At 41.5% G+C, this 25,957-nt stretch overlaps 3 protein-coding genes across 4 annotated transcripts; all 3 read right to left on the bottom strand.

Moving 5' to 3' along the window:
• Positions 1–315: 315 nt before the first annotated feature.
• On the bottom strand, positions 316–14,260 carry LOC117539692 (tubulin beta-1 chain-like). Its single transcript, XM_034205947.1, has 7 exons — positions 14,105–14,260; positions 13,824–13,932; positions 2,852–2,962; positions 2,367–2,611; positions 1,957–2,279; positions 1,075–1,419; positions 316–970 (listed from the first exon to the last, which is right to left on the bottom strand). The coding sequence occupies exons 1-7, from the start codon at positions 14,159–14,161 to the stop codon at positions 829–831; spliced, it is 1,332 nt and encodes a 443-aa protein (XP_034061838.1). The 5' UTR covers positions 14,162–14,260; the 3' UTR covers positions 316–828.
• A 750-nt stretch (positions 14,261–15,010) lies between these two features.
• On the bottom strand, positions 15,011–18,763 carry LOC117539690 (tubulin beta-1 chain-like). The gene is made up of 7 exons (XM_034205946.1): positions 18,489–18,763; positions 18,194–18,302; positions 17,500–17,610; positions 17,031–17,275; positions 16,615–16,937; positions 15,733–16,077; positions 15,011–15,610 (listed from the first exon to the last, which is right to left on the bottom strand). The coding sequence occupies exons 1-7, from the start codon at positions 18,543–18,545 to the stop codon at positions 15,463–15,465; spliced, it is 1,338 nt and encodes a 445-aa protein (XP_034061837.1). The 5' UTR covers positions 18,546–18,763; the 3' UTR covers positions 15,011–15,462.
• A 3,278-nt stretch (positions 18,764–22,041) lies between these two features.
• On the bottom strand, positions 22,042–24,406 carry LOC117539743. Of its 2 annotated transcripts, none has more exons than XM_034206018.1 (6): positions 24,213–24,406; positions 24,056–24,121; positions 23,762–23,850; positions 23,562–23,667; positions 23,223–23,328; positions 22,042–22,396 (listed from the first exon to the last, which is right to left on the bottom strand). In XM_034206018.1, exons 1-6 carry the CDS (start codon positions 24,348–24,350, stop codon positions 22,218–22,220), a joined length of 684 nt encoding a protein of 227 aa, XP_034061909.1. In that variant the 5' UTR covers positions 24,351–24,406; the 3' UTR covers positions 22,042–22,217. The 2 variants fall into 2 exon arrangements, with proteins under 2 accessions (XP_034061909.1, XP_034061910.1); XM_034206019.1 differs by having other exon boundaries at positions 23,223–23,292.
• Positions 24,407–25,957: the final 1,551 nt, after the last annotated feature.

Below are 25,957 nucleotides of genomic sequence, written 5' to 3'. Positions count from 1 at the left end.
GCGGCCGAGGAAAAAAAATACACATGCGTTAATCGCGTTAAAATAATTAGTGGCGTTAATTTTTGTTGCGTTAACGCGTTAACTTGACAGCCCTAGTAATTACCATTATAAATATATTGAGAAACGGTCTCACTATTTAAACATGCCACGTGATTATTTAGTTTCTCAACACGACTAACAGGATATTTGTTGTCCTGAGTGGCAGAAATGGGCTTCCATACAGGTTATATTAAGCTAATAAATAAGAGCACTACATAATTTCAGTGAATAAAACATTGGTCATAGTTCAGTTCAGCCAAAAGTAACAACTCAATGTAGCATCAAATCATAATTATTTTATTCAAATCCATCTTCACATTTTATGTTATTACATCCAAGTACACGCACACTAAGAATATTTGAACAATGAATGAAACGATTTATAGCTTTCAGTGTAAGCTGTTTAGCAAAAATAATTAAGCACCATATCGAACAGCATTAGTTAAGTTCAGCGATAAGTGTTTTGAACTGTTCAGTTACGTTCTATTTTATAACAAATAAACCATGAAAAACAGAAGACACAAGACAAGATAAAAACATTCATATCCAAAGCAGGAAGGAAGAAAAAAAAATCAGGAAAAAACAGTAACAATTTATGAAAAAAGGAAAGATGGACAAGAACTGCTATCACTGGGCGACATTCAGAGGAATTACTGTGGGATTCTTTAAAACTGTAGTTGTATTGATTAAAAGCCAATTGTCAATAATTCTACAATGATGCGTTTCTAGCATACGGTCCGAGCCCCCAACTAACTGTTGCATAGGGAGAGACAACGTTGGGCTGAGCGTCTAGGCCAGCTCCTCTTCGCCTTCAAACTCGCCCTCCTCCTCAGTGGTGGCGTCCTGGTACTGCTGGTACTCAGACACCAGGTCGTTCATGTTGCTCTCAGCCTCTGTGAACTCCATCTCATCCATGCCCTCGCCGGTGTACCTGAAACAAGGAAATATTACTTAAATGCATATAACTTTCACTCTTTCCTGACATTTATTGTCCAAACAATTAATCTTGAAATATGTAAACCCTCTATCACTCACCAGTGGAGGAAGGCCTTGCGGCGGAACATGGCGGTGAACTGCTCTGAGATGCGCTTGAACAGCTCCTGGATGGCCGTGCTGTTGCCGATGAAGGTGGCGGCCATCTTGAGGCCCCGTGGAGGAATGTCGCAGACGGCAGTCTTCACGTTGTTCGGGATCCACTCCACGAAGTAGCTGCTGTTCTTGTTCTGCACATTCAGCATCTGCTCGTCCACTTCCTTCATGGACATGGGGCCTCTGAAGATGGCGGCGACTGTGAGGTAGCGGCCGTGGCGCGGGTCGCAGGCTGCCATCATGTTCTTGGAGTCGAACATCTGCTGGGTGAGCTCAGGAACCGTCAACGACCTGCAGGAAGAACGACCATCAGTAAGTGTTAATTTAAATGGTGTCAATCCATTCAAAAAAGTAATTGCCTTAAATCGCGGTTAAAATACTAGCATATACATGTATTTTAGGGGGGTATAAAACTAAAACATATGTGGTGTTGTAATAAAGAAAAAGCATGACAAAAGGGTGAGAGTGTTATACATGTAGCCTGTGCCAGTTAGTCCTTTCACTCTCATTCCATTCATAGCCAAACATCCTCGCTGGAATTACGGAAGGAAATTTAGGTCAAACTTGAGTTGAGTTAACTTGCAAAAATGTCCGTTAATTGTATTTTAAAAAATATGACCATTTCAAATTGTGGGTCCATTTGCTGTTGACACATTGTAAAAGCCCCCGCAGCGGGACAAATGAAGGATATGTGATCATTACAGCTATTCAATATTTTAGTTTTATTTGCTGAAACAAGAAAACCCTTGCGAAATTGAACCAGAGTACAATGTAAAAATTATGTAATGACAGTAAAAATACAGCTTGAGGGTCCGACAGTCTCTCTACCTGTACTGCTGGCTGCCTCGGCTGGTCAGGGGGGCGAAGCCGGGCATGAAGAAGTGCAGTCTGGGGAAGGGCACCATGTTGACGGCCAGTTTCCTCAGATCAGCATTGAGCTGGCCGGGGAAGCGCAGACAGGTGGTCACCCCGCTCATGGTGGCTGAGACGAGGTGGTTGAGGTCTCCGTAGGATGGCGTGGTGAGCTTCAGTGTGCGGAAGCAGATGTCATACAGCGCCTCATTATCAATGCAGAAGGTCTCATCTGTGTTCTCCACCAGCTGGTGGACCGAGAGGGTGGCGTTGTACGGCTCCACCACTGTGTCTGAAACCTGGAGTGAGAGGAGGAAGAGGGAGCAGCATTAAAGCAGAAGTAAGATGAGGTAAATAGTTAATGTATATCGGTGTATTATAAGCACCTTAGGCGAAGGCACCACGCTGAAAGTGTTCATGATGCGGTCTGGAAACTCCTCTCGGATTTTGCTGATCATCAGCGTGCCCATGCCTGAACCGGTCCCTCCACCCAGGGAGTGTGTGAGCTGGAAGCCCTGCAGGCAGTCGCAGCCCTCCGCCTCCTTCCTCACGACATCCAGGACCGAGTCCACCAGCTCGGCTCCCTCAGTGTAGTGACCCTTAGCCCAGTTATTACCAGCTCCGCTCTGGCCTGTGTCACATGCAAACACACAACTCTATAACATGTGGCGACACATCCTAAATCTACAAAAAATTATGGCTTCGTTATAATTGCAAACACAATTTAATGTCAGTGAGCAGTGCATACACAAGGCAGCAATACAAGAAAGGAATGATAGTTCTAAAGTTATACTCTCTTTCCACTCATTCATCAAAATCCAACTTTATCAACCCAAGCAAAAACTTGCAAAAAATTGTTTAACATCCTTACCAAAGACAAAGTTGTCTGGTCTAAAGATCTGGCCAAAGGGACCGGACCTCACCGAGTCCATGGTGCCGGGCTCCAAGTCCACCAGCACTGCCCGGGGGACATACTTTCCACCTGGTGATCCAAACACAAAGAAACAAATTATTCCGTATTGTTTTATTTAAGTTAAAGGGGACCTATTATGCAAAATGCACTTTTTGATGTCTTTTATACATAAAGATGTGTCCCCGGTGTGTCAGGGAACTCACGCAGCGTCAGAAAATAAAACCCTCTCTCTTTTCCTCCGTGCCCAAATCTCTAAAAACGGGGGTACAACGGAGCGGATCCAGATTTGCGTCCGATATAACGTAATATCGGAAATGTAGGCTGGCTTTACACCCACGGCCCTATCAGAAACGCTGCTATCAGAAACAATGCCCGACTGTTTTGGACGTAATATGGTCAGTGTTTACATTAGCATCGCTAACACTCAGAGCTTACCTGTACTGCACAGAGCATGTGTGTGAAGAAGCTGGAAATAAAAAGGAACTCACCTTGTGGTATAACCGGCAAGAGAGAAAGCCTTTGAGCTCCATACTGTTTCAGAAATAATCCTTGATAATCCATGATATGGCGTTTCATCACAGCAGTATTTCGTTTAGACAGTAGCTGCATCGTGAGCTCAGCCCCCTCCTTTTTTTTAAAGCTTTATAGCAGGGGTGGGGAACCTCCGGCCTCCGGGCCGTATACGGCCCGCGAGACAATTTGGTACGGCCCTCTAGGTAATTTATAAACACACGCAAAAAAGAAAAAAATTTAAGAAATCTAGACCGCAAAAAAATTAAACAAGCGAGTGCCTGTTTTTCCTGGCCAAGGTCATGTTGTTGCTGAACACAACACAAGCCTAACGTGTCATCACGTGGTATATGTCTCGACTGACAGGGGTGCAGTTCTGACGGAGAGCACCAGAACGCCGCTCCAGCACTTCAGAAATTGCAGTACCGATAAGGAGCCGTACACATGCCGCAGTTTCTGCGTGTCTGTGTCTTTAGTTGAAAGCCCAGTGGCGATCTGTTCATCTGTCATTCTGATCATACAGTCAATAGCTTTGTTGTTATTAGCATCTGGTTAGCTAGCTATGCTAACGAATATAAGAAGCTTTTTCTACAACCAATGAGGTAAAGGCACATCTTTATATGATCATTATAGTTATAAAAAAAATAAGAGAATAAAGTAAACAGGTATAAAATACTATATGACAGTAAAAAAAAGTTGTTATTAATAAAGAAGAATACAGTTTGAAAGGAGAGTGATTTGTCAAATATTCATAAAGAAAAATAAATCTGCTTCCAGTTCTGTTTCATATGGGTGTTGAGAGATGTATCCATAGATCTCCTAATTGTGATCTCAAAGTGCACCAGATTGATGCTTTTAACTTCAACATTTAAAAAAAAAACCTTCCCGGGGGAGCATGCCCCCCGGACCCCTCTAGAGGAGGTTAGGTCCCCCCCCCCACTTAAATCATGTTCACATGGATAGGAAACTAAATACATTTGCACACATCTTGTGTCCATATCTTTCTGTTTTGGTGGTCACGCCACACCGTGCACGTGCATGCATGCGCGAGTCATGGTGAGATATCTGGATTAAGAGGTTGCTTTTTCTTTGCACAGCATGAATGAAAGGTGAAATGAGTGGGCTGTGATTTTAGTTTTTTTAAGCAGAGGTCAATCATTTGTACGGCCCTCTGAGGATATTGTAAAAATTGAAATGGCCCTTGAGAGGAAAAAGGTTCCCCACCCCTGCTTTATAGAGTCTACTAAGTCCATGGGACCTTATTTCGGAAAAATTATGTATTGAAGTCAATGGAGAGAGAAAACGTATCTTTCGATCCCGTTTTAATTGTGCCACGAATTACACATATGATGTTTGTCAATCTTAAAAAATCATTTCCATGTCAAAAAAGTCACAGTTTGTCGTAAAACTGTTGAAATATAAGACTATGAAAAAATACGCAACTAGAAAGACTACAAATCCCAGAGTTGCGTAAGTGATGTCATAACTGATGTCACAATTGTTTTCCTCCGCTAAATATAAGAGATAGCTAAGATAACTTTAACAAGATGCTTGTGTGCTTAGTACCAGGTTGTTATCATACCAGCAATGGGTCTTGCTCGTTCTTTCGCTTCCCGTCTGATGAAAGGACCAGGAGTGGCTGGCTGGATCAAGTTAGCTACCTAGCTAGTAGCAAGGACGTTAGTTAGCATTACAGTCTTAGCCTTGTCATTTTTATTAGCCTTAACATGAAGTAACATCAAGTAACCCAAAATGTTAAACAGTAAGAGTAGTAGTCATATTTCGTGAACCCTTTGAAGAGTACTGTCACACACTGATCATTCTATAATACACCATTTAAGCCCGGGGGAGAAATGCTAACGTTACATTAGCACCGGCGATCTTTTCTACTTCATGCTATCTGCACAAATGGTTGACATTAAACATTAAAAAGACCAGGCAGTTCAGAGAGAATCAAAGGAAGGCAGGCAGGCAGCTTTGCATGACATTCTTCTGGACGTGTTTCATTGTGTTTATAGTGAGGGTAGTCAATCACTTTTTTGACAAGACAGTAGTGACGGCCATCTTGGTGACGTGTGTTGTTGTGAGAGTCTGCGAGACCAGAGATGTAGTTCATTGAGCGTTTCACACAAAAAAAATTGTTACTTCACAGTTTTACGACACATTTTTATTTTTTTGACTTGCAAAATTATCTTTTCAATTGACAAACATCATATGTATAATTCGTGGCACAATTCAATCGGGATCGAAAGATAATCTCTCTCTCCATTGACTTCAATACATAATTTTTACGAAATAAGGTCCCATGGAGCTCCCCCGGAAAGGGAGGGACTTCGCCACATCAGCAATTTTGAAACAGGAAGTGAAATAGAGGGATATGAGGCATGGCTAGAATGGGTGATCTGTTTGGTATTTTGAGCAAAACACTTCATAGACATGTTTTTTTATATATTTGTAAGCTATATATCTGAGACCTATGCTATAGCATCAAAATAGCATGATAGGTTAGGGGTGGGCGATATGACGATATATATCGTCGTGACGATATTAGGTCTCCACGATATGCTTTTTCAGAGATATCGTATCTATCGTGATAAAAAAAAACAAAAAAACTTGAAAAATAAATAAATAATAATAAACTGATGTGAAAGACATGCTCTAAAGCTGTCTAGTCAGGATTCAGACAGTATTGCACTTAATTTATTGTCTTGGTTGATTCTGTTGGCTTATATTTTATTTTATTTGCGTGCACATGAAACGCTAACCATTCCAATTGAGTCTGTCATTTGAACGCCGATCAAGCCTGAAGCCACAGAGACGGACACGATCCCCTGTCCGGCTAGGGCAGGGGTCTGCAACCTTTTTGACCAAAAGAGCCATTTTGCTCCTTTTTCCAAAACATTTTTTTGTCTGGAGCCACAAAACATATTTCATAGTTTTTATTGTTATATCAGACAAAAACAGTTTTTTTGCATTTATTAGGCTATTTATTACATGATATAAAACTGTTAACCTCTAATAAGAAACAAATAACTCTTATAAGGAGAATTAAAAATAATACACAGGCCTACTTTAAAATAAATTAAACACAGCACTTGGGAGTCCTCTGCACATTTGAAGGAAAAAAATATATGATTAAAATGGGCCCACTTTGAAATAAATAAAACATATAGCTGCACCCTAAAAAGAGTTAAAGGTAGGGTAGGTAAGAATGGAGAAACCAGCTCGAGTGCGCTAGAATTTGAAAGTACACAACCGGAAAAAATATGCCTCTTCCTTCAGACTTTCTTACAGAGTCCCTCCTCCAACACACACGAACGTGCACATGACCAATGAGGGCACGAGATAAGTTTGTGCACAGATGGAAGGCTGACAAGGCAGTTAGGCCATCCAGTTATTTTAGCCGGGCCGGCTCAGATGATTGGTCGTGCTTTTTACAGCGCTACGGGTTCCAGAGATTCATTTTTGTATGTATTTATTGTCAAAGCATTTAATATATTCATTGCTATCGGGACGTTAAGAGCATTCCATGGAATATAACAAAAAGTGTTTTCTGAAATAAATTACATACCCCATTGAATTATGACGGAAGATCGTCAGCTGTCTTCCTCTCCCGTGTTGTTCCTCGATACGTAAAGGCTGCACCACCGTTGACAACTTCTCTCTACATATCAAACATACCGGTAAACCAGCATCGTTTGCTGTGAAAGCATATAACTCTGTCCACACAGAATTAAATCCTGTGTTCCTCCGGTACTTTTCTTTGATTTATCCATAGTTCGCTCATCGAGCCGGAGGTCAGGTTATTCGCCTCCAAGAAAAGGCACTCGCGCGGGACCGTAGCTGGATGTGACGCATATTTTAGTTGACCTAATTAAAACCGTTTTGTTTTTTATTTATGTGTCACAGTATCACCTCAAAATACAAGATGCGAAACATTTTCAACCATGCAACAAAATATAAATAGTCCTACAAATACTTTTATTTTCTTCTTATTTTTGTCTAAGCTCAAGGGAGCCAGAGCAGAGGGCTTAAAGGGCCGCATGCGGCCCGTGGGTTGCCGACCCCTGGGCTAGGGTTAGGGTTAGCCAACACACTCTCACTCCATAATCGTCCAGGAGCGACGTTTGGTCAGTGTCCGTGGCGTGCAGTTGTGACGCTCCTAGGCTCCTTCAGCTTCATAAATAGCTTTCAACTGATTGCAATGTATTCCCTCTGCGGCGGGATTTGACGCTCATGGAAGCACGGCATTCGTTTGTGTCGGCTGCCCTTAAAGGCAATGTGAGCGTCCATTCTCATTGGATAACGGATAATTGTACACCCGGAAGTAAGTATTCCCCTTACTGTCGATTGATTTTACAGTGATATCTGCACTACTCATCGACTAAAAAACACCAGATTATCCTTGTTAATTACACAACATTGATTGGTTTAAATTGTGTGCAATGCTTTTGTATTTTTCCCCTTCGATTCGGAGAAACAAATATTTTTTCGGAGTAAAGGATGGCAGAAGACACTACCCAGAATCCCCAGCTATCGTTTGGACTACACCATGTGCTCTGTTTGACAAACCCCGTGATAGTCCTCAAGCTCTGTGATTGGAGAGTGTGCTCCGAGGGTTACGCAGAGCCTCGAACAGCACTTGAAATGGGATGGAACCACGGCAGACTGTCCAAAACTGGATTTGAACGGCTGGGGGAGCGGGAGGGGAAGAGGCTCTCCGTGCGCGGCGCAGGGGGCTATGACAGCGGACGGAGAGCCTCTTCCCCTCCCGCTCCCCCAGCCTCACCTACCGATTTTAATTTCACCATATATCAAGCCCGATCGATTTCACAATGTCAGCGCACCTCTGCTTTCGTGTTGGTAGTTCAGTCCGAGTTGTTTGACACGCTAGTGCTATAGTGCTACCTCAGAAAGTTCATTTTTATACTGAGAAACTGTGCCTTGAAGCCATATCAAAATGTTGAATTGTTCATTCAGGGATTCATTTCAGAAATAAAACCAGCTTGAAATGCTATTTTGGTCTGTTACTCCTTTTTGTTTTAGTTTCTGTTACCTTGTAGGTGCTTGAAAAATAACCATAATAACCGACATGAAAAAATATCGTGATATATATCGTCTATCGTGATACTGCTTGAAAAATATCGTGATAATATATTTTTCAATATCGCCCACCCCTATGATAGGTGACCTTTAAGCATTATTTGTAATTTTTTTTTTTTTTTTTTTATAATCGGTTGCATTATGACTCAAGCAAACCCCTGTTCGTCTTCATGTTAAGTTTAATAACATACTTTGCCTATGAAATCATGAGCATAAACAGCAAAAAGCACATTGTAAGCTAAATTATATCATTTAAAAGAAATGTGTAGGCATGTTAATACAGTCCAGTGTTCTTACAGCAGACGGTTACACCTAATAACAGAATAAAAACAAAGTTACTCGCTAATTCTTGTATATTATAATACGTTAAAGCTGCATTAATATTTTGAGGTTTTGTTGACTTGTTGCCGTATCCTGGAAACGGCGGAGCCAGGGCCGGCTTTAGCCAATTTGATGCCCTAGGCGAGATTTTTGCTAATAAAACATATATTGCTCAGATTTAGAAATATTTAATACCGACGTACATCAGCCGTCATTGTTTACGGCGTGCAGAGCAGCTTTTTATCCTCGCGCCAAAATATTACGAGAGTAATGAGAGTGAGAGTGCTGGAGGAGAGGTTTGAGTCATATTTCCCTCCTATGAATGAAGACTTTGATTGGCTGCGGGATCCGTTTAATCCTCTCATTAATATCAGCCACTAGTTTAAACAGCAGAGCTCAGGATGCACTCGCAGATCTATGAAACTGAAGCACGGTGAACTACTTCTGGATATCTTTTGGCTGCTTGTGGGACACAAGTATCCATCCCTCTCAGAGAGTTTTATCAACGTGCTTTTACCGTTTCCAACCTCCTACTTGTGCGAGCTGGCGGTTTACTCACTTGCATATCATGTCAAAAACAAGACCCGCCCCCGGCTGTCAGTGGAGCAGGACCTCCGCGTTGCACTGTCCACTATCCCCCCACGCATAAAGAGACTCTGCTCCCAAAAGCAGGCACATGTGTTGCACTAACATGTGCCTATCATAGTTTTGCTGTTTAAACTGATTAGTCTGTTATAATTAGGGATGCTCCGATCGATCGGTCACCGATCGAGATCGGCCGATACTCACTCTCTACCGATCGATCGGGGCTCTCTAAACATGCCGATCGCGAGAGCCGATCGCATGACGTAAAATACATGACACTTTTCTCTGTGCGCGGCAAAACAAGCTCGTCAAAATGGCTTCACCGGTCTAGCATTATTTTAAGGTGTCCGAAAAAGACAGTAAAATAGCGGTATGCAACGTGTGTGTGTGAAGCAGAAATCCTGCAGCTCCGCCCGCTGTGACGGACCGGTAAGCGGAGCGAAACACACAAGAGTTAGACCTAACACACTTAGCTATTTTATCTACCTCTGGAACAAGCTAAACTAGTTATAAATATATTTATTCTTCACTGTCGGGTCACTCATTACTGGATCAGTGAGCTGCATGAGATACTGACAGGCTGTCAGGAGAGGAGAGAGAGGGGGGGGGGAGAGAGAGGGAGAGAGGAAAAGAGAGCGCTTCCGCTCATTTCGCCGTGTTATTATCCAAAGTTAATGTAAACTTGAATAATGTGCATCATTTGAATGTAATAAAAAGTTGATTGTTGTTTGTGGAAGCTCCAGTGAATGAGCCCCATTAACTGAGTTTTAAATATCACTTTAAATGGAAGATTTAAAGTGATGCATCCCTAGTTATAATTATTATTAATTTTAAGTTATCATAGGCCTACCTCTTTTGAAATCCAAATGTAAAATAATAACTCAAAGGAGTCGTTTTTAGTATTTGCTACATTTCTACACAAACAAACAAAGTCTGCAATCCAATGAATGTTAATCTAACTGGGTTTTGATAGATAACATATCTCTTTTTCTTCTCTGAATTATTTTATGTCTATTGTGCACTCAAATCAATATTAATCTAACTATTGTTCGTTTATACATTTTAAGAATTAAGTTTATCTTTTTTGAGAATGAGTTCTTATTTTATTTAATGTATTTGGGTCTACAACAGATGATACAAATGTTTATGTCGGTATATGTGTACTAACAGAGGCGGGGGTGTGTGTGATAACAACGGGGACAGAGCTGGCTGCTGTCAGATGATTAGCTGTGCGGAGTCATCACAAACGGACGTCGCTTCACGTGACGCTCCGGAGGAAAGGACGTCCCATTGCTCTTAAAACTAATTTCCCTGCTTCTTGTGGTTTCCTTGCGTCCCTCCATGCTTCCCTGGTGGGAGGGACCAAACCAAGCGGCAAACTCTGGGGCAGAGCCGGGACGCCAATAAGGAAGTGCCACAAACTGCAGTTCATCTATTGGCCGATAGGCAATGACTGCAGAAAGGAGGAATTTCCATAGACCCCCATGTTAAAATGCCCAACTTTACAGCAGAAATAAACATGTTTCTACCCCTGGATGCAATAAAAATTATTCGGGATATAGTTAGATTCCACCTAAATGATTATTAGTTGTTGAGTGAATTGTTTTATAACGCAACCCTTTTATTTATATTAGGGCTTAACGTTTTTGCCTAAATTAGGGCGTGGTCACTTTGATGGACAGGTACGTAACTCACTGTCAGCTAACAGCAACTTGTCCACTCTGCTAGGCTACAACGTTAGCTAGTTGTAGTGACTGTACTTGACCCTTTAGCCGTGTTCGTGGTGATTGTGCCTTTTAGGGAATGTTGTTACAAATACCAGACAATTAAAATGTCGTGCTGTGCAGTTAAATGTACCAACAGAACTTCCAAGAAGTCTACTCTCAGCTTTTTTTGTTGAGTAAAATGATATTATACATGTTAGCAGGTGTTTGTGTGCTTGTTATATATCTTATAAGCCAGCTAAGGACGTAACCCTTTATACATATATATGTATATATATATATATATATATAGTTTAGTTTATGATTCAGCCTTGGGTAAGACTTTCATAGTCTATGGCTATGACGCCCATAATGCTAAACGGGAGCAAATGTTAAAAGGGGACCCAATTATCCCAGTGGTGGTCGCCGGAGCTAACGGAGCCGCAGGGAGCTAGCTAGCCCCCTGCGGCTCCGTCAGCGGAATCCGGTGTTATAACTGGAGATCAAGGAATGCAGCGAAACGCGGACTTGGTTCGCCTGCAGCCCGCTGTAGTATTAGCTAAAGAAATGATGTTGAACAAGGCTTATTAAGTGAGCATGAGTATGTGAGGATGTGAGCATGTTAGCCTAGCTTGGCAGCTTCAGCTAGATCGGGAGCTTGGAGCCCCGCCTTGTGCTTCAGCAGCAGGTCCCGCCTCGGCTCCGTCTCTTTGCCCTTATTTGGTTGAGGCTGGAGTTAGACTCTGACGTCACTGTCGTGCCGTTAGTGGCCGACTCCGCCTACTAAGGGCTTCTCGGCAACTCTGCAGAATCCTATGGGTGACGTCACGGACCCTACGTCCATTTATATATACAGTCTATGGACTAAACGCAGGGAAACGACGCAAGTGAGGGACGCAAGGATTCCATTTAACCGACCTGAGGTGCAGCCTCGCACTTTGGCTGTGAGCGCCAGATAAGCCAACATCCCCCACTTTCATCACTAACGCAGCATCCACACGGCGGACACACAAGCAGCGGTTTGATTGGCTAGAGCTTGTACTGGCATATGATTCGATTGGCTGACGCTTCTGTCGAAGCTTCAAAAGTTGAACATTACTCACATTTTGCAGTGAGCACCGCGAGAAAAGCTACACTTTGCTCTAGGGCTGTGCAATTAATCGTATTTTAATCGCGATTATGATTATGGCTTGCGACGATTATGAAAACAGCATAATTGACAAAATACGATTATTTTGCTGGGTGCGCTTTCGCCCCTCCCTAAAAGCCCACTCGGCCACGTGGGAGTGACAGGTGTTGTGAGTGTTCAGCGCGAGCGAAGATGTCAGAACAAGAGCAGCAACTCGTTAAAAAGAAGGGTACAACTATTTCCACTATTTGCAAGTACTTTGCCATTACATTCCACATCGCTAAAGATATGTGCCCAGTTAGCACTGTTAGCAACCAGGGCTTTAAGCAACTTGTCAACACGTTGGACAAGCGTTACGCGATGCCGTCTCGGTATTATTTCAGCAGGTCTGCGCTGCCTGCGCTATATGACAAATGCCGTGGGGAAGTTGAGCGAGATGTGGCTTCAGCTGACTACTTTGCCACCACAACGGACCTATGGTCTAGCCCAGGGGTGCCCAACCAGTCGATCGCGAGATGTGTCTAAAAATAGAACAACAATATTCTGTTTTATCGTTAATGTCCTGTAACATAATCTTCCTGTGCCAGAATAATGCACTTGAACGCATCAAAGCTTTGTGATTGGCCGGCGTCACCCCATGTGTCGGGGCGTGGCTGAGGGTCTTCAGTACAGGTGACAATATTGTCACCTGCCTGCGCTCATCTCTGAAACTAGACCATGTAAACAGGCTGGTGTTTCTTGCAAAACATCTTTAAGAGATGACATGAGCAGCCCTACCAGCATTTGCCATGGTGGCCTAAACATTTTTATTTGGTCTTAAATTGTAGTTCAACATTTATTTCCTGTTACTTCTGGACCATGACGGTTGGCCAGCCTTCAACGTTTAACTGAGTGGTGTATGTTGAATATGTTTTACCAACATGTTGGCTATATGTTAAGGAGTTTTCAGTAGGTTGTGACAGTGCACTGCAACATGTTTGATTTAATTTATTTTGGTCTAATTTATTTGTATTTATCATATTAATAATATATGTTTAGTATGGTTTTGGAAGTGCGCTCCAACATATTTGTTGATCTTGTTTATTGGTAAAATATTATTTGTTTTAAAGTTCAATAAATGGTCAATGAATAATCGTCAAAATAATCGTGGTATCAATTATTGACCCAAATAATCGTGATTATGATTTTTGCCATAATCGCACAGCCCTACTTTGCTCCCACAATGTAGTTCGGCAAAGCATGACGTCACCCCATTCAAAGTGAATGGGCAGAAGCGTTGAAGCTTCAACGCACGCCGATGTGTGGACGGGCCGTTACAGCGCCCATCGTACAGGGCAAATGAAAAGTGTAACCGGGGTGAAAAGGGTGTTTCATTTACTTAATTATGAATGTTGTTACATCAAGGCCAAAAATTAGAATGAGCACCACCGGTCAAAAATGTTTTTTCCCCTCCCAGAGCTGCCAGCGCAGCGCCCCATCCCCAGATCTGGCGCCCTAGGCGAACATCTTTAACGCCAATGCTAAGGACCGGCCCTGGGCGGAGCTACCTAAGGTAGCTCGGTGATAAAGCAAAACTAACCTGAAGCCTCGTTGTAATACACGTTGATGCGATCCAGCTGCAGGTCGCTGTCCCCGTGGTATGACCCGGTTGGGTCGATGCCATGTTCGTCGCTTATGACTTCCCAAAACTAGAAGAGAATAAAACACAACAACGGTCAAATGACCTGATACATAGCATGACTTAGCTTTCTAAGTATGTAGCTATCGTTAGCATTTTTGCTAAGTACGCTAACCGGCCGCCCGGTAAAATGCATTTTATGAATGAGTTAATAATTCACTTTTACATATAACTATAATTACCTTAGCACCAATCTGATTTCCACACTGGCCTGCCTGGAGGTGCACAATTTCCCTCATTTTGGTTGAATTAAAAAATTCCAAACGACCGAAAAAGACAAAGGCGTTACTCTGTAGTGATCCAGCTAGGAACTAACCAGAAAGGCGGGAGAGTTGCAATTTACCGTTTCCCGATTGGTCCAAAAATAAATCTACCGTTTCCCAGATTGGTCCAAATGTATGTCAATCATGCTCATCAGTCATCTCATTGGTTTAGAAAATATGTGTGAAGTTTTGACTGGTAAGGGCGTGCAGCTTGCTTTAGGTGCCTTTACCGCCACCTTGTGGAGTGTGAATAAATATACTTCCTGTCCTTTTGAATGCCACATCCCCTGAATGACTGTGCTATTTAGCCCTGTCTGCCTTGTTGACTTCATTTGTTTCTCCAACTATCCTTTGAACATTATAAAAATGTCTGCCCTTTACTCATCTATCCCGCCATTTCTTTTTCATTTGGGATTTGATGATGCTTGTGATCTCAGCCTTGCTAAACTTCACACTCATACTAATTTGTCTCCTCCATGTCGCCAACTTTGCATATTTATTTGTCATCTCATTTTCCTCCAACACCCAATGTGGAGAAATCCAGATGAAATAGGCGATTACTCATGCCCTTGAGATTCTATGAAGTGCTTGTGATCTTTCCAGTACCATGTCTTGTCTCTGAATGCATAGGTTTAATGCCTTCTAATCCACTGCTGGAGGCATATCCTATCAATACCTTCCTTGTCCGACCTTTCAGACAGAACTCTCTGTATGTTGCCACTCAGCGGCTAAATTGTTGGTTATTTAGATAGTCACTAAACAATAAATAAGATCACTATATTTCAGTAAACAAAGCATTGGTCATAGTTCAGAAACACCACAATGTAGCACCAAATGATAAATATTTTATTGAAATTAAGCTTTGCATTTGTTGTAATAACATCGCAGTACACGCACACTAGGAATATTGTAACAATGACCAGTTCTTTCAAAACAATTAAGCTCCATATCAAACAGGATTTGTCACATCTGAATGCGAGTCTGATGAGGGCCTTAAACTGGTCACTGTTACGTTCTCTTTCATAACAAATCTTGTTACCTTGCATCTTGAAAAGAGTGAACAGAAGATACAAGACAAAAACATTGATATCCAAAGCAGGAAGGAAGAACAGACGGTTGAGAACAAAACAAAGACATTTAAAAAAACAAGGCTGGACAAGAACTGTTATCATTGTGCAACATTCAGAGGAACTACTGTGCGATTCTTTGAAACTGTAGTTTTATTGATTAAAATCCAATTGTCAATAATTCTACAATGATGCGTTTGGGCTGAGCGTCTAGGCCAGCTCCTCTTCGCCTTCATCTTCAAACTCGCCCTCCTCCTCAGCGGTGGCGTCCTGGTACTGCTGGTACTCAGACACCAGGTCGTTCATGTTGCTCTCAGCCTCTGTGAACTCCATCTCATCCATGCCCTCGCCGGTGTACCTGAAACAAGGAAATATTACTCACGGCATATAACTTTCAATCTTTCTTGACATTTATTTGGCCAAACCATTCATCTTGAAAAAAATGTAAGGTGATCAATCCGTCAACCCTCTATCACTCACCAGTGGAGGAAGGCCTTGCGGCGGAACATGGCGGTGAACTGCTCTGAGATGCGCTTGAACAGCTCCTGGATGGCCGTGCTGTTGCCGATGAAGGTGGCGGCCATCTTGAGGCCACGGGGAGGAATGTCGCAGACGGCAGTCTTCACGTTGTTTGGGATCCACTCAACAAAATAGCTGCTGTTCTTGTTCTGCACATTCAACATCTGCTCGTCCACTTCCTTCATGGACATGCGGCCTCTGAAGATGGCGGCTACCGTGAGGTAGCGGCCGTGGCGCGGGTCGCAGGCTGCCATCATGTTCTTGGAGTCGAACATCTGCTGGGTGAGCTCAGGAACCGTCAACGACCTGCAGGAAGAACGACCATCAGTAAGTGTTAATTTAAATGGTGTCAATCCATTCAAAAAAGTAATTGCCTTAAATCGCGGTTAAAATACTAGCATATACATGTATTTTAGGGGGGTATAAAACTAAAACATATGTGGTGTTGTAATAAAGAAAAAGCATGACAAAAGGGTGAGTGTTATACATGTAGCCTGTGCCAGTTAGTCCTTTCACTCTCATTCCATTCATAGCCAAACATCCTCGCTGGAATTACGGAAGGAAATTTAGGTCAAACTTGAGTTGAGTTAACTTGCAAAAATGTCCGTTAATTGTATTTTAAAAAATATGACCATTTCAAATTGTGGGTCCATTTGCTGTTGACACATTGTAAAAGCCCCCGCAGCGGGGACAAATGAAGGATATGTGATCATTACAGCTATTCAATATTTTAGTTTTATTTGCTGAAACAAGAAAACCCTTGCGAAATTGAACCAGAGTACAATGTAAAAATTATGTAATGACAGTAAAAAATACAGCTTGAGGGTCCGACAGTCTCTCTACCTGTACTGCTGGCTGCCTCGGCTGGTCAGGGGGGCGAAGCCGGGCATGAAGAAGTGCAGTCTGGGGAAGGGCACCATGTTGACGGCCAGTTTCCTCAGATCAGCATTGAGCTGGCCGTGGAAGCGCAGACAGGTGGTCACCCCGCTCATGGTGGCTGAGACGAGGTGGTTGAGGTCTCCGTAGGATGGCGTGGTGAGCTTCAGTGTGCGGAAGCAGATGTCATACAGCGCCTCATTATCAATGCAGAAGGTCTCATCTGTGTTCTCCACCAGCTGGTGGACCGAGAGGGTGGCGTTGTACGGCTCCACCACTGTGTCTGAAACCTGAGGTCGGGGGAGGGAGAAGGAGTCGCATTAAAGCAGAAGTAAGATGAGGTAAATAGTTAATGTTGGAGTATTTTGGTGTATTATAAGCACCTTAGGCGAAGGCACCACGCTGAAAGTGTTCATGATGCGGTCTGGATACTCCTCTCGGATTTTGCTGATCATCAGCGTGCCCATGCCCGAGCCGGTCCCTCCACCCAGGGAGTGTGTGAGCTGGAAGCCCTGCAGGCAGTCGCAGCCCTCCGCCTCCTTCCTCACGACATCCAGGACCGAGTCCACCAGCTCGGCTCCCTCAGTGTAGTGACCCTTAGCCCAGTTATTACCAGCTCCGCTCTGGCCTGTGTCACATGCAAACACACAACTCTATAACATGTGGCGACACATCCTAAATCTACAAAAAATTATGGCTTCGTTATAATTGCAAACACTATTTAATGTCAGTGAGCAGTGCATACACAAGGCAGCAATACAAGAAAGGAATGATAGTTCTAAAGTTATACTCTCCCAACATAATCCAACTTTATCAACCCAAGTTAAAACAAGAATTGTTTTACATCCTTACCAAAGACAAAGTTGTCTGGTCTAAAGATCTGGCCAAAGGGACCGGACCTCACCGAGTCCATGGTGCCGGGCTCCAAGTCCACCAGCACTGCCCGGGGGACATACTTTCCACCTGGTGATCCAAACACAAAAGAGACAAATTATCTTATTTTTATTTAAATTGAGCATTATTTGTACATTTTCGATTGCTACATTGTTATTCAAACAAAACCCTGTTCGTCTTTATTTTATGTTTAATAACATACTTTGCCTTTGAAATTATGAGCAGACACAGCAAAAAACATATTGTAAGCTTAATTATTATATAATTTGTTTCATAATAATCACAGGAGGCGTGTGGCAAGTTAAAACCCCACGGCATGTCGTTGTGTCCCAGGGCAAGACACTTCACCCCAAATTGCTCCTGTGGGGATTGTCCACAGTATTGAGTATGTAAGTCGCTTTGGATAAAAGCGTCTAACAAGTGACATGTAATGTAATAATTGTTGTAGGCATGTTAATACAGTTCAGTGTTCTTACAGCAAACGGTTACAATTAATAACAGAATACAAACAAAGTCACTCGCTAATTCATGTATATTATAATAAGTTAAAGCTGCATTGTTGTTTGGGACAGTATTATTATCTTGAGATTTTGTTGACTTCGTATCCTGGAAATGGCTACCAAAGATAGCTCGGTGCTAAAGCAAAGCTAACCTGAAGCCTCGTTGTAATACACGTTGATGCGATCCAACTGCAGGTCGCTGTCCCCACAGTATGACCCAGTCGGGTCGATGCCATGCTCGTCGCTTATGACTTCCCAAAACTAGAAGAGAATAAAACACAACAACGGTCAAATTAGCTGATCATTTGCATGACTTCTCTTGCCAAGTATGTAGCTATCGATAGCATTTTTGCTAAGTATGCTAACCGACCCGCCCAAACTAAATGAAACATCCGCGCATTTTATGAATGAGTTAAGAATTCACTTTGAAACCTAAACTACTATTACCTTAGCGCCAATCTGATTTCCACACTGGCCTGCCTGGAGGTGCACAATTTCCCTCATTTTGGTTGAATTAAAAGATTCCAAACAACCGAAAAAGACAAAGACGTTACTCTGTAGTGATCCAGCTACGAACTAACCGGAAAGCCGGGAGTGTTGCAATTTAACGTTTCCCGATTGCTCCAAAATAATTCTACCGTTTCCCAGATTGGTCCAAATGTATGTCACTCATGCTCATCAGTCATCTCATTGGTTTAGAAAATGTGGTGTGGAGTTTTGACTGGTAAGGGCGTGTCAATGGCAACTCGGCCTATGTTGCATTGTTAGTGAAGCTTGAGACTTCATTGCCATTTCTACACTGTAGCTACAATGTGACATTAAAGCCTTTGAATTTAATTGAATATTGTCCACCCAAAGCTCTTCATCTGTCGCTTTTCCCTCTCGACAAATCTCTAGTTTGTTTCAGGCATTTCTCCCATCTCCACCATGGATGTATAATAAGAACTGGAGGCGGGGGCTGAAGTCGAATAGAGAGGCGAAGTCACGCCCATCTACTTCCGGTCCATGAAGCGAAAAATTACACATTGAATTCAATGGAGAGAGAAAACGTATATTTTGATCCCGTTTGAATTGTGCCACGAACTACACATATGATGTTTGTCAATCTTAAACAATCATTTCCATGTCAAAAAAGTCACATTTTGTCCTAAAAACTGTTGATAATATAAGGACTATGAAAAATACGCGACTACAAATCCCATTCTGGGTCGCGTAAGTGATGTCACAGGCGATAATGCTCCAAGTGGTTGGTTCACTTTTACAAGATGCCTGTGTGCTTTGTACCAGGTTGTAATCACAAAAGTGATCATACCACTTGCTCGTTCTATCGCTTCCCGTCTGATGAAAGGACCAGGAGTAGCTGGATCAGACATATCAGGTAATATCATAGGTAATATTGTTGGGCATGGAACATAGTCAAGTTAGCTACCTAGCTAGTAGCGACGAGTAGCGAGCACGTTAGTTAGCATCACATTACTTAGCCTTGTCATTTTTAGTAGCCTTACCATGAAGTTATTATTTTATTACATGAAGTAAACCAAAATGTTAAACAGTAAGAGTAGTCATGATGGTAAGTATTTCGTGAAACATTTGAAGAGTCCGGGTGCTAAGGAAGCAGTTCAGGGAGAGTCGAAGGCAGGCAGGGAGCTTTGCATGACATTCTTCTGGACGTGTTTCATTGTGATGACAGTGAGGGTGAGTCAATCTGTTTGTTGGAAAGACAGTCGTTGTGTGCTTACTGAGAGAAAATTGTTAGAAGAGATAATTATTCAAAGTGTTTCAAAGTGTTGTTACTTTAAACTAAGTGTTGTTACTGACCTTTTTCTCTTTTATTTTCTTTACCTCACCTGTAACTGCTGAGACCCTGAGGAACATGCACACTGGACTGACCTGCTCTGGCAACCTGATTTCCACTGTACGTAATAGTATTTGGTTATGGTATATTATTTGTATACATCAAAGGCACAATGCACCCCCCAGAGACACACATGTATTGAGTGTGATATTTTGCATAGGTCATGTGAAATCATCTTTACATACGAGAAAACTGTAGGAGCGGCAACTTGTTTTGAAATTGAATTTTTAATATCCGATAATAAAGTTGATCTGTTTTCTTTATTCTTCTCTCTTCCCAGCTCCATCCATCACCATTCTCTGTTCCTGCAGGTCCTGCTTGCTAATCAATGGTCATGTTTTTTTACACAATTACAAATTAAGTCAATGTATTGTATGACATGAAGTTGTGCTTCATTCTGAGTCAATAATAAATTCATTCTGCCTTCAACTGCACAATGATTGTGGACTGCACCGACATCCATGTAGCTGCCCCCCAGTAAGATGAACCAAGCAAAGAGGGTCACCATCATGCCCAAGGACATCCAGCTGGCCCGCCGCATCCGCGGAGAGAGGGCTTAGACTGACCTGAGACCAGCACACCCAAACACAACGGCTCTTTTAAGAGCCACCTACAGTTTCAAAGAGTTGCAATCCTACATTATTATAATGATTAAACTGGTTCATGTATCACTTAGTTTACTGAACCGTGATGAATGAAAGAAATTAGTGAGGTAGTGGTTTACTGAAGTTACAAAGACATTAATATATGAGTAACAGGTCAGTGTAAACACAAGCTTCTGTCAATTATGGATCATTCAAACTATTTATATAAACATATGTAATAAAGTTCTAAAACAAGTATTCGGTATATTCCTTGATAGCTTTTGGAGAAGGTTGTTTTTAAGTTTACTAAAATCTATCGTTTCAACTGTTTCACTTTATAAAAAGGGAACAGGTGAGTAGAGCATCATTGAGTTTCTTATTCTGTCAGTAAATTATCCAAATGAATGTTTTTCATTATTTTAGTCAACCCTAAACAAATTGATTGTACCTTTTAATAATGACCTTATGGTCGCCAAAGTTAAATTAACTTCAGAAAATCAAATCTGTTCTGAGAAAAAACTAATAAATGTTTAAAGATAGGAACTTGCCATCCCACTGAAAAACAGTCCGTAGAGATTTAAAGGCGTAATGGTAGTTCAGTCCAACGTTTCATTTGGATTCATTTCTCCAACAGTCAACTATTTTCATAAAGAATATATATATTTTTCAAAGTTAACTTTATTGTCAATCTTACTCAGTTTGTGTTTATAGACAGAGAGATCAAAAAGACATTTAAATAAAATTATACAATTTACAGATATGTATACAAATATATATATCCTATAGGAAGTGTGGTAGATAACAAGTAAATATACATACAGATCCATGTTACAGCAAAAGATGGAATAACTAAGAAGCACGCAGTATAGTCAGTGCTGAAATTGGGCCGGTACTCACCGGTACGCAGTACCGGTGTTGTGTCACATTATGCCTCCCCGTCATGAAATGCCCCCCTTGTCACTGGGAACGCGCATTTCTAAATGACACGTTTCACCTCTAAATGACACGTTAACACCATAGGTTTACACCTTAAAACGATGTTTAAAACGAAAAGTAAACGTTCAGGGTTTTTATTAATGGTAATTTTCAGACTGTGAGTTGTTTAGTGGTAGCTCATAGTCTGATTCTTCTGGTTTAACTTTTTCGCTCCGTATATGAGGTGTCGAAATTCGTTCGTCACTTCCTTTTCAGTTTGTTTTTTTTAAATGTTTTTTTTTATCATTATTGTTACGTCCTGTCTGTATAAACGTGCTTTAAAATGTATTGTTTAATTTTACATAGTTGTCATCTAATAATCTAAATATGTTTACAAATGTTACATAGTCTTTGTCAGCATATATGCTATGCGTACAAAATAAAAGTGTGACATTCATGAAACTTGCTCCATTTATTGGTACCAGTCCTAGAACCATACCCTGAAAAATGCTTGAGGGTGGGATTCATAGAAACCTCTTTTTTTTGGGGGGGGGGGGGGGGGCATTTTATGACAGGCCTAGCCATCACAATATGCCCCCCCTTGCTATCTTACAAAATAAAAAACAATAAATACTTGTTATGTAAGGTATGCATTATGGGATTTTGTTATGATAATAGAATATCTCTAATGTATTTCCCACTAACATTCTAACCATTCCTTCAATAATCGAAATCTTTCAAAAACATAAATGTTGTGTTATGAGAAAGAAATACATTTTCAACAAAAATGTATGGAAAAACAAGCAAACCATTAATCCTTTATCAGTTAATGCTGAAGATGCCAAATATAGTAGCAATTACCAACGCAAATGTTATGTTGATAAAGTCTGGAAACATATTTCTGCTAATTTTCTTTATTTGTAATGTGCAATAGGAAATTACCCAATGTTCTTCATCCTGCTCCTCCATCCCGCAGTAAAAGCAAAGCCTGCTTAGATCATCTGTTGAGACAAAACGTAATCAATATCTTCAGATAAACCACATTGCAGATTTGGGGTCAAGGTGACCCATTCCAAATTTTGACTAAAAGGTCAATTATATAAGGACACATTTGTTGTGGTCTTTTATTATTTTGTGTGAAGAAAAGGCAAAACACACACAAACACATAGATTTTCTAAATGATTAAATCTGAGCACAGAGGAGCCATCTGCTCCTTCTTTCACCCTCTCCGTACCCTCTGTAGAATGGGAACCTGCACAATGTCATTACAAAAACTTCTTTCGCACTGTACGCATCAATTTAAGTTTGGTTCTCATGGTTCTTTTGTTGTTCATCACATGTATTAGCTATACAGCTTTGATTATAATAAGTTCAAGGTAAAAATTAACTGAGGATATCAGTTAAAAGTAATACACACCAATGAGCACATTGAAAGGAGGAAGATGGGGAATCTCACATCTTAAATAAACCGCAGAATTGAAAGGGTGTGTTGGAGTGTGATGTGTGTAGCCTATATGAAATTGCAGTTGAAGATGCCTGCCTGCGATGCTTCATATGTTATCTGTTTGGAGTTGAGATACACAATATACTGTATGTAGTGACTATTTACCCTAATCTATACTTAAGCCACTGTGTTGCTTTTAAAACCCTGATAATTTCCCTGGTCAAGATTAACCCAACAGTACCAATGGTCCAAGCAGTGATACAATACAACAATTTGCATGGCACATTATTAATATACTAGGTTATTGATGCATACTTATGAGATACAATTAATAAAAGTAACTACATGAAGTCATTGACAATGTTGAGAAAAGGTAACAAACCAGATTCTCTGAGGAGAGAAGTAGCAATGTCCAGCCTCAGCTCGTGCACTGCCTTCTGTGAGGTTTCAAACTCAATTACCTCCCCCAGTAAAATGTTCTCTGCAAACTGAAGAGAACCTTGATTAGTATATGGACTGCATGGTCTATGATTTTACCCTCAAATGGAATACAGACAAATGACCCAACAGATTTAAAGAATGACATGTTGTATATGTGTAGTTTGACACAATTCAATACATCTTTGATCAAGATGTATAAAAGCAAGTCAAGATATTCAGTCTAATTGCTACTGAATTTGAGTTTGAGAGTAATGTTTGGCTAAATGCATTTCACACTCACTTTTAAGGCCAGGACACCACAGGATGTGCTGTCTTGTTGGCGATTATGGGGGAGGGTGCTGCATGTCCATCTTGACACCTTGCAGCCTTTCATCCTCATAAAGGCTCTACAGTATGTAGATAGTACATGTGTCAAGATGCAGCACATCATTGTCAAAATACTCATAAAACACCGGAACTAGTACACTGTATCAAATGTACCTTGTAGATTGCAGGCACACCTTCGTTTTGCCTTTCCCTTCTCCAAGTGGATCCAAGAAGAGGGTTTTCTTCTCATGGGGGTACATTACCTTTTATTATTCACATGGAAACACAACATGCATTAGGCAGGAACCATACATTACGCAGGTACGATGTAGGGTATTGTTTAGATTTGATCAATAATAAGTGACAGCATGTATGTGTGGCCCGGTTATCTTGCAAATCACTAATTATATATGGTGTATACAGCACTATAGATACAGATTGGAGCTTAAAATATGCTCCTATTCTCACCACCAACATCCAGTGATGGTTCTCGTTCACAATTCCCACGATGACTGTGTGTGCCATTGGATCAACCTGAGAGTAGTTGCAAAAGTATTACATTCCTGTTGAAAAATGCACATTTGCAACATTTACAAAAGCAAAGTCATTCCAATCATGTACATACCCGGATTCTTCCAAATGTGTGTTTCCAGATGGCGGTCATAGCGTAGCTGTCAATAACAGCTGCTTGACCGTCATTGCGCTGGTTGATTTTTCTGGGTATGGTTCTAGGACTGGTACCAATAAATGGAGCAAGTTTCATGAATGTCACACTTTTATTTTTGTAAGATAGCAAGGGGGGGCATATTGTGATGGCCAGGCCTGTCATAAAATTCCCCCCCCACCAAAAGAGGTTTCTATGAATCCCACCCTCAAGCATTTTTCAGGGTATGGTTCTAGGACTGGTACCAATAAATGGAGCAAGTTTCATGAATGTGACACTTTTATTTTGTAAGATAGCAAGGGGGGGCATATTGTGATGGCCAGGCCTGTCATAAAATGCCCCCCCCCCACCAAAAGAGGTTTCTATGAATCCCACCGTCAAGCATTTTTCAGGGTATGGTTCTAGGACTGGTACCAATAAATGGAGCAAGTTTCATGAATGTGACACTTTTATTTTGTAAGATAGCAAGGGGGGGCATATTGTGATGGCTAGGCCTGTCATAAAATGCCCCCCCCTCCAAAAAAAAAGAGGTTTCTATGAATCCCACCCTCAAGCATTTTTCAGGGTATGGTTCTAGGACTGGTACCAATAAATGGAGCAAGTTTCATGAATGTGACACTTTTATTTTGTAAGATAGCAAGGGGGGGCATATTGTGATGGCCAGGCCTGTCATAAAATGCCCCCCCCCACCAAAAGAGGTTTCTATGAATCCCACCCTCAAGCATTTTTCAGGGTATGGTTCTAGGACTGGTACCAATAAATGGAGCAAGTTTCATGAATGGGACACTTTTATTTTGTAAGATAGCAAGGGGGGGCATATTGTGATGGCTAGGCCTGTCATAAAATGCCCCCCCCCCCCCCAAAAAAAAGAGGTTTCTATGAATCCCACCCTCAAGCATTTTTCAGGGTATGGTTCTAGGACTGGTACCAATAAATGGAGCAAGTTTCATGAATGTCACACTTTTATTTTGTACGCATAGCATATATGCTGACAAAGACTATGTAACATTTGTAAACATATTTAGATTATTAGATGACAACTATGTAAAATTAAACAATACATTTTAAAGCACGTTTATACAGACAGGACGTAACAATAATGATAAAAAAAACATTTAAAAAAACAAACTGAAAAGGAAGTGACGAACGAATTTCGACACCTCATATACGGAGCGAAAAGTTAAACCAGAAGAATCAAGACTATGAGCTACCACTAAACAACTCACAGTCTGAAAATTACCATTAATAAAAACCCTGAACGTTTACTTTTCGTTTTAAACATCGTTTTAAGGTGTAAACCTATGGTGTTAACGTGTCATTTAGAGGTGTAAACGTGTCATTTAGAAATGCGCGTTCCCGTGACAAGGGGGGCATTTCATGACGGGGAGGCATAATGTGACACAACACCGGCACTTCTGGTTATGACCCATGGAGTACCGGCACTTCTTGCTCAGTACCGGCATGCTGGCGGTACTCCGGTACTCATGCACCGTGCCAGTACTCAACACTCTCCCGCCGTTCTTATTATACATCCATATATATATATACAGCCGCCCGGGTACTCAGTAGATGCGTCATGAGGTGCCGAACGGACATTCTCATCGCTCTAACCGCTGGAGTTTCACAGCGGCTGTCAGCTGTTTACTCCTGTCATTCAAACAGAACGTGCTGGAGAGGGGGCGGGGCTTATCTTCTCCATGTAAATA

The sequence above is a fragment of the Gymnodraco acuticeps genome, unplaced genomic scaffold (assembly GCF_902827175.1).
Source record: "Gymnodraco acuticeps unplaced genomic scaffold, fGymAcu1.1, whole genome shotgun sequence".
In the NCBI taxonomy this organism is placed as follows: domain Eukaryota; kingdom Metazoa; phylum Chordata; class Actinopteri; order Perciformes; family Bathydraconidae; genus Gymnodraco; species Gymnodraco acuticeps.
Note: the sequence above shows the minus strand (reverse complement) of the source record. Positions and strands in the feature narration are given on the sequence as shown.

Excerpts from the sequence above, each read along its gene's own strand:
- LOC117539692 (XM_034205947.1), bottom strand. The coding sequence starts at position 14,161 with ATGAGGGAAATTGTGCACCTCCAGGCAGGCCAGTGTGGAAATCAGATT. Across the intron at positions 13,933-14,104 it reads GAAATCAGATTGGTGCTAAG|TTTTGGGAAGTCATAAGCGA; the intron begins GTAATTATAGTT and ends ATTCTCTTCTAG. Across the intron at positions 971-1,074 it reads CGCAAGGCCTTCCTCCACTG|GTACACCGGCGAGGGCATGG; the intron begins GTGAGTGATAGA and ends TCCTTGTTTCAG.
- LOC117539690 (XM_034205946.1), bottom strand. The coding sequence starts at position 18,545 with ATGAGGGAAATTGTGCACCTCCAGGCAGGCCAGTGTGGAAATCAGATT. Across the intron at positions 17,276-17,499 it reads ACCAGACAACTTTGTCTTTG|GCCAGAGCGGAGCTGGTAAT; the intron begins GTAAGGATGTAA and ends CATGTGACACAG. Across the intron at positions 16,938-17,030 it reads GCGTGGTGCCTTCGCCTAAG|GTTTCAGACACAGTGGTGGA; the intron begins GTGCTTATAATA and ends CCCCGACCTCAG.
- LOC117539743 (XM_034206018.1), bottom strand. The coding sequence starts at position 24,350 with ATGAAACTTGCTCCATTTATTGGTACCAGTCCTAGAACCATACCCAGA. Across the intron at positions 24,122-24,212 it reads ACACATTTGGAAGAATCCGG|GTTGATCCAATGGCACACAC; the intron begins GTATGTACATGA and ends AACTACTCTCAG. Across the intron at positions 23,329-23,561 it reads GTGGTGTCCTGGCCTTAAAA|TTTGCAGAGAACATTTTACT; the intron begins GTGAGTGTGAAA and ends GGTTCTCTTCAG.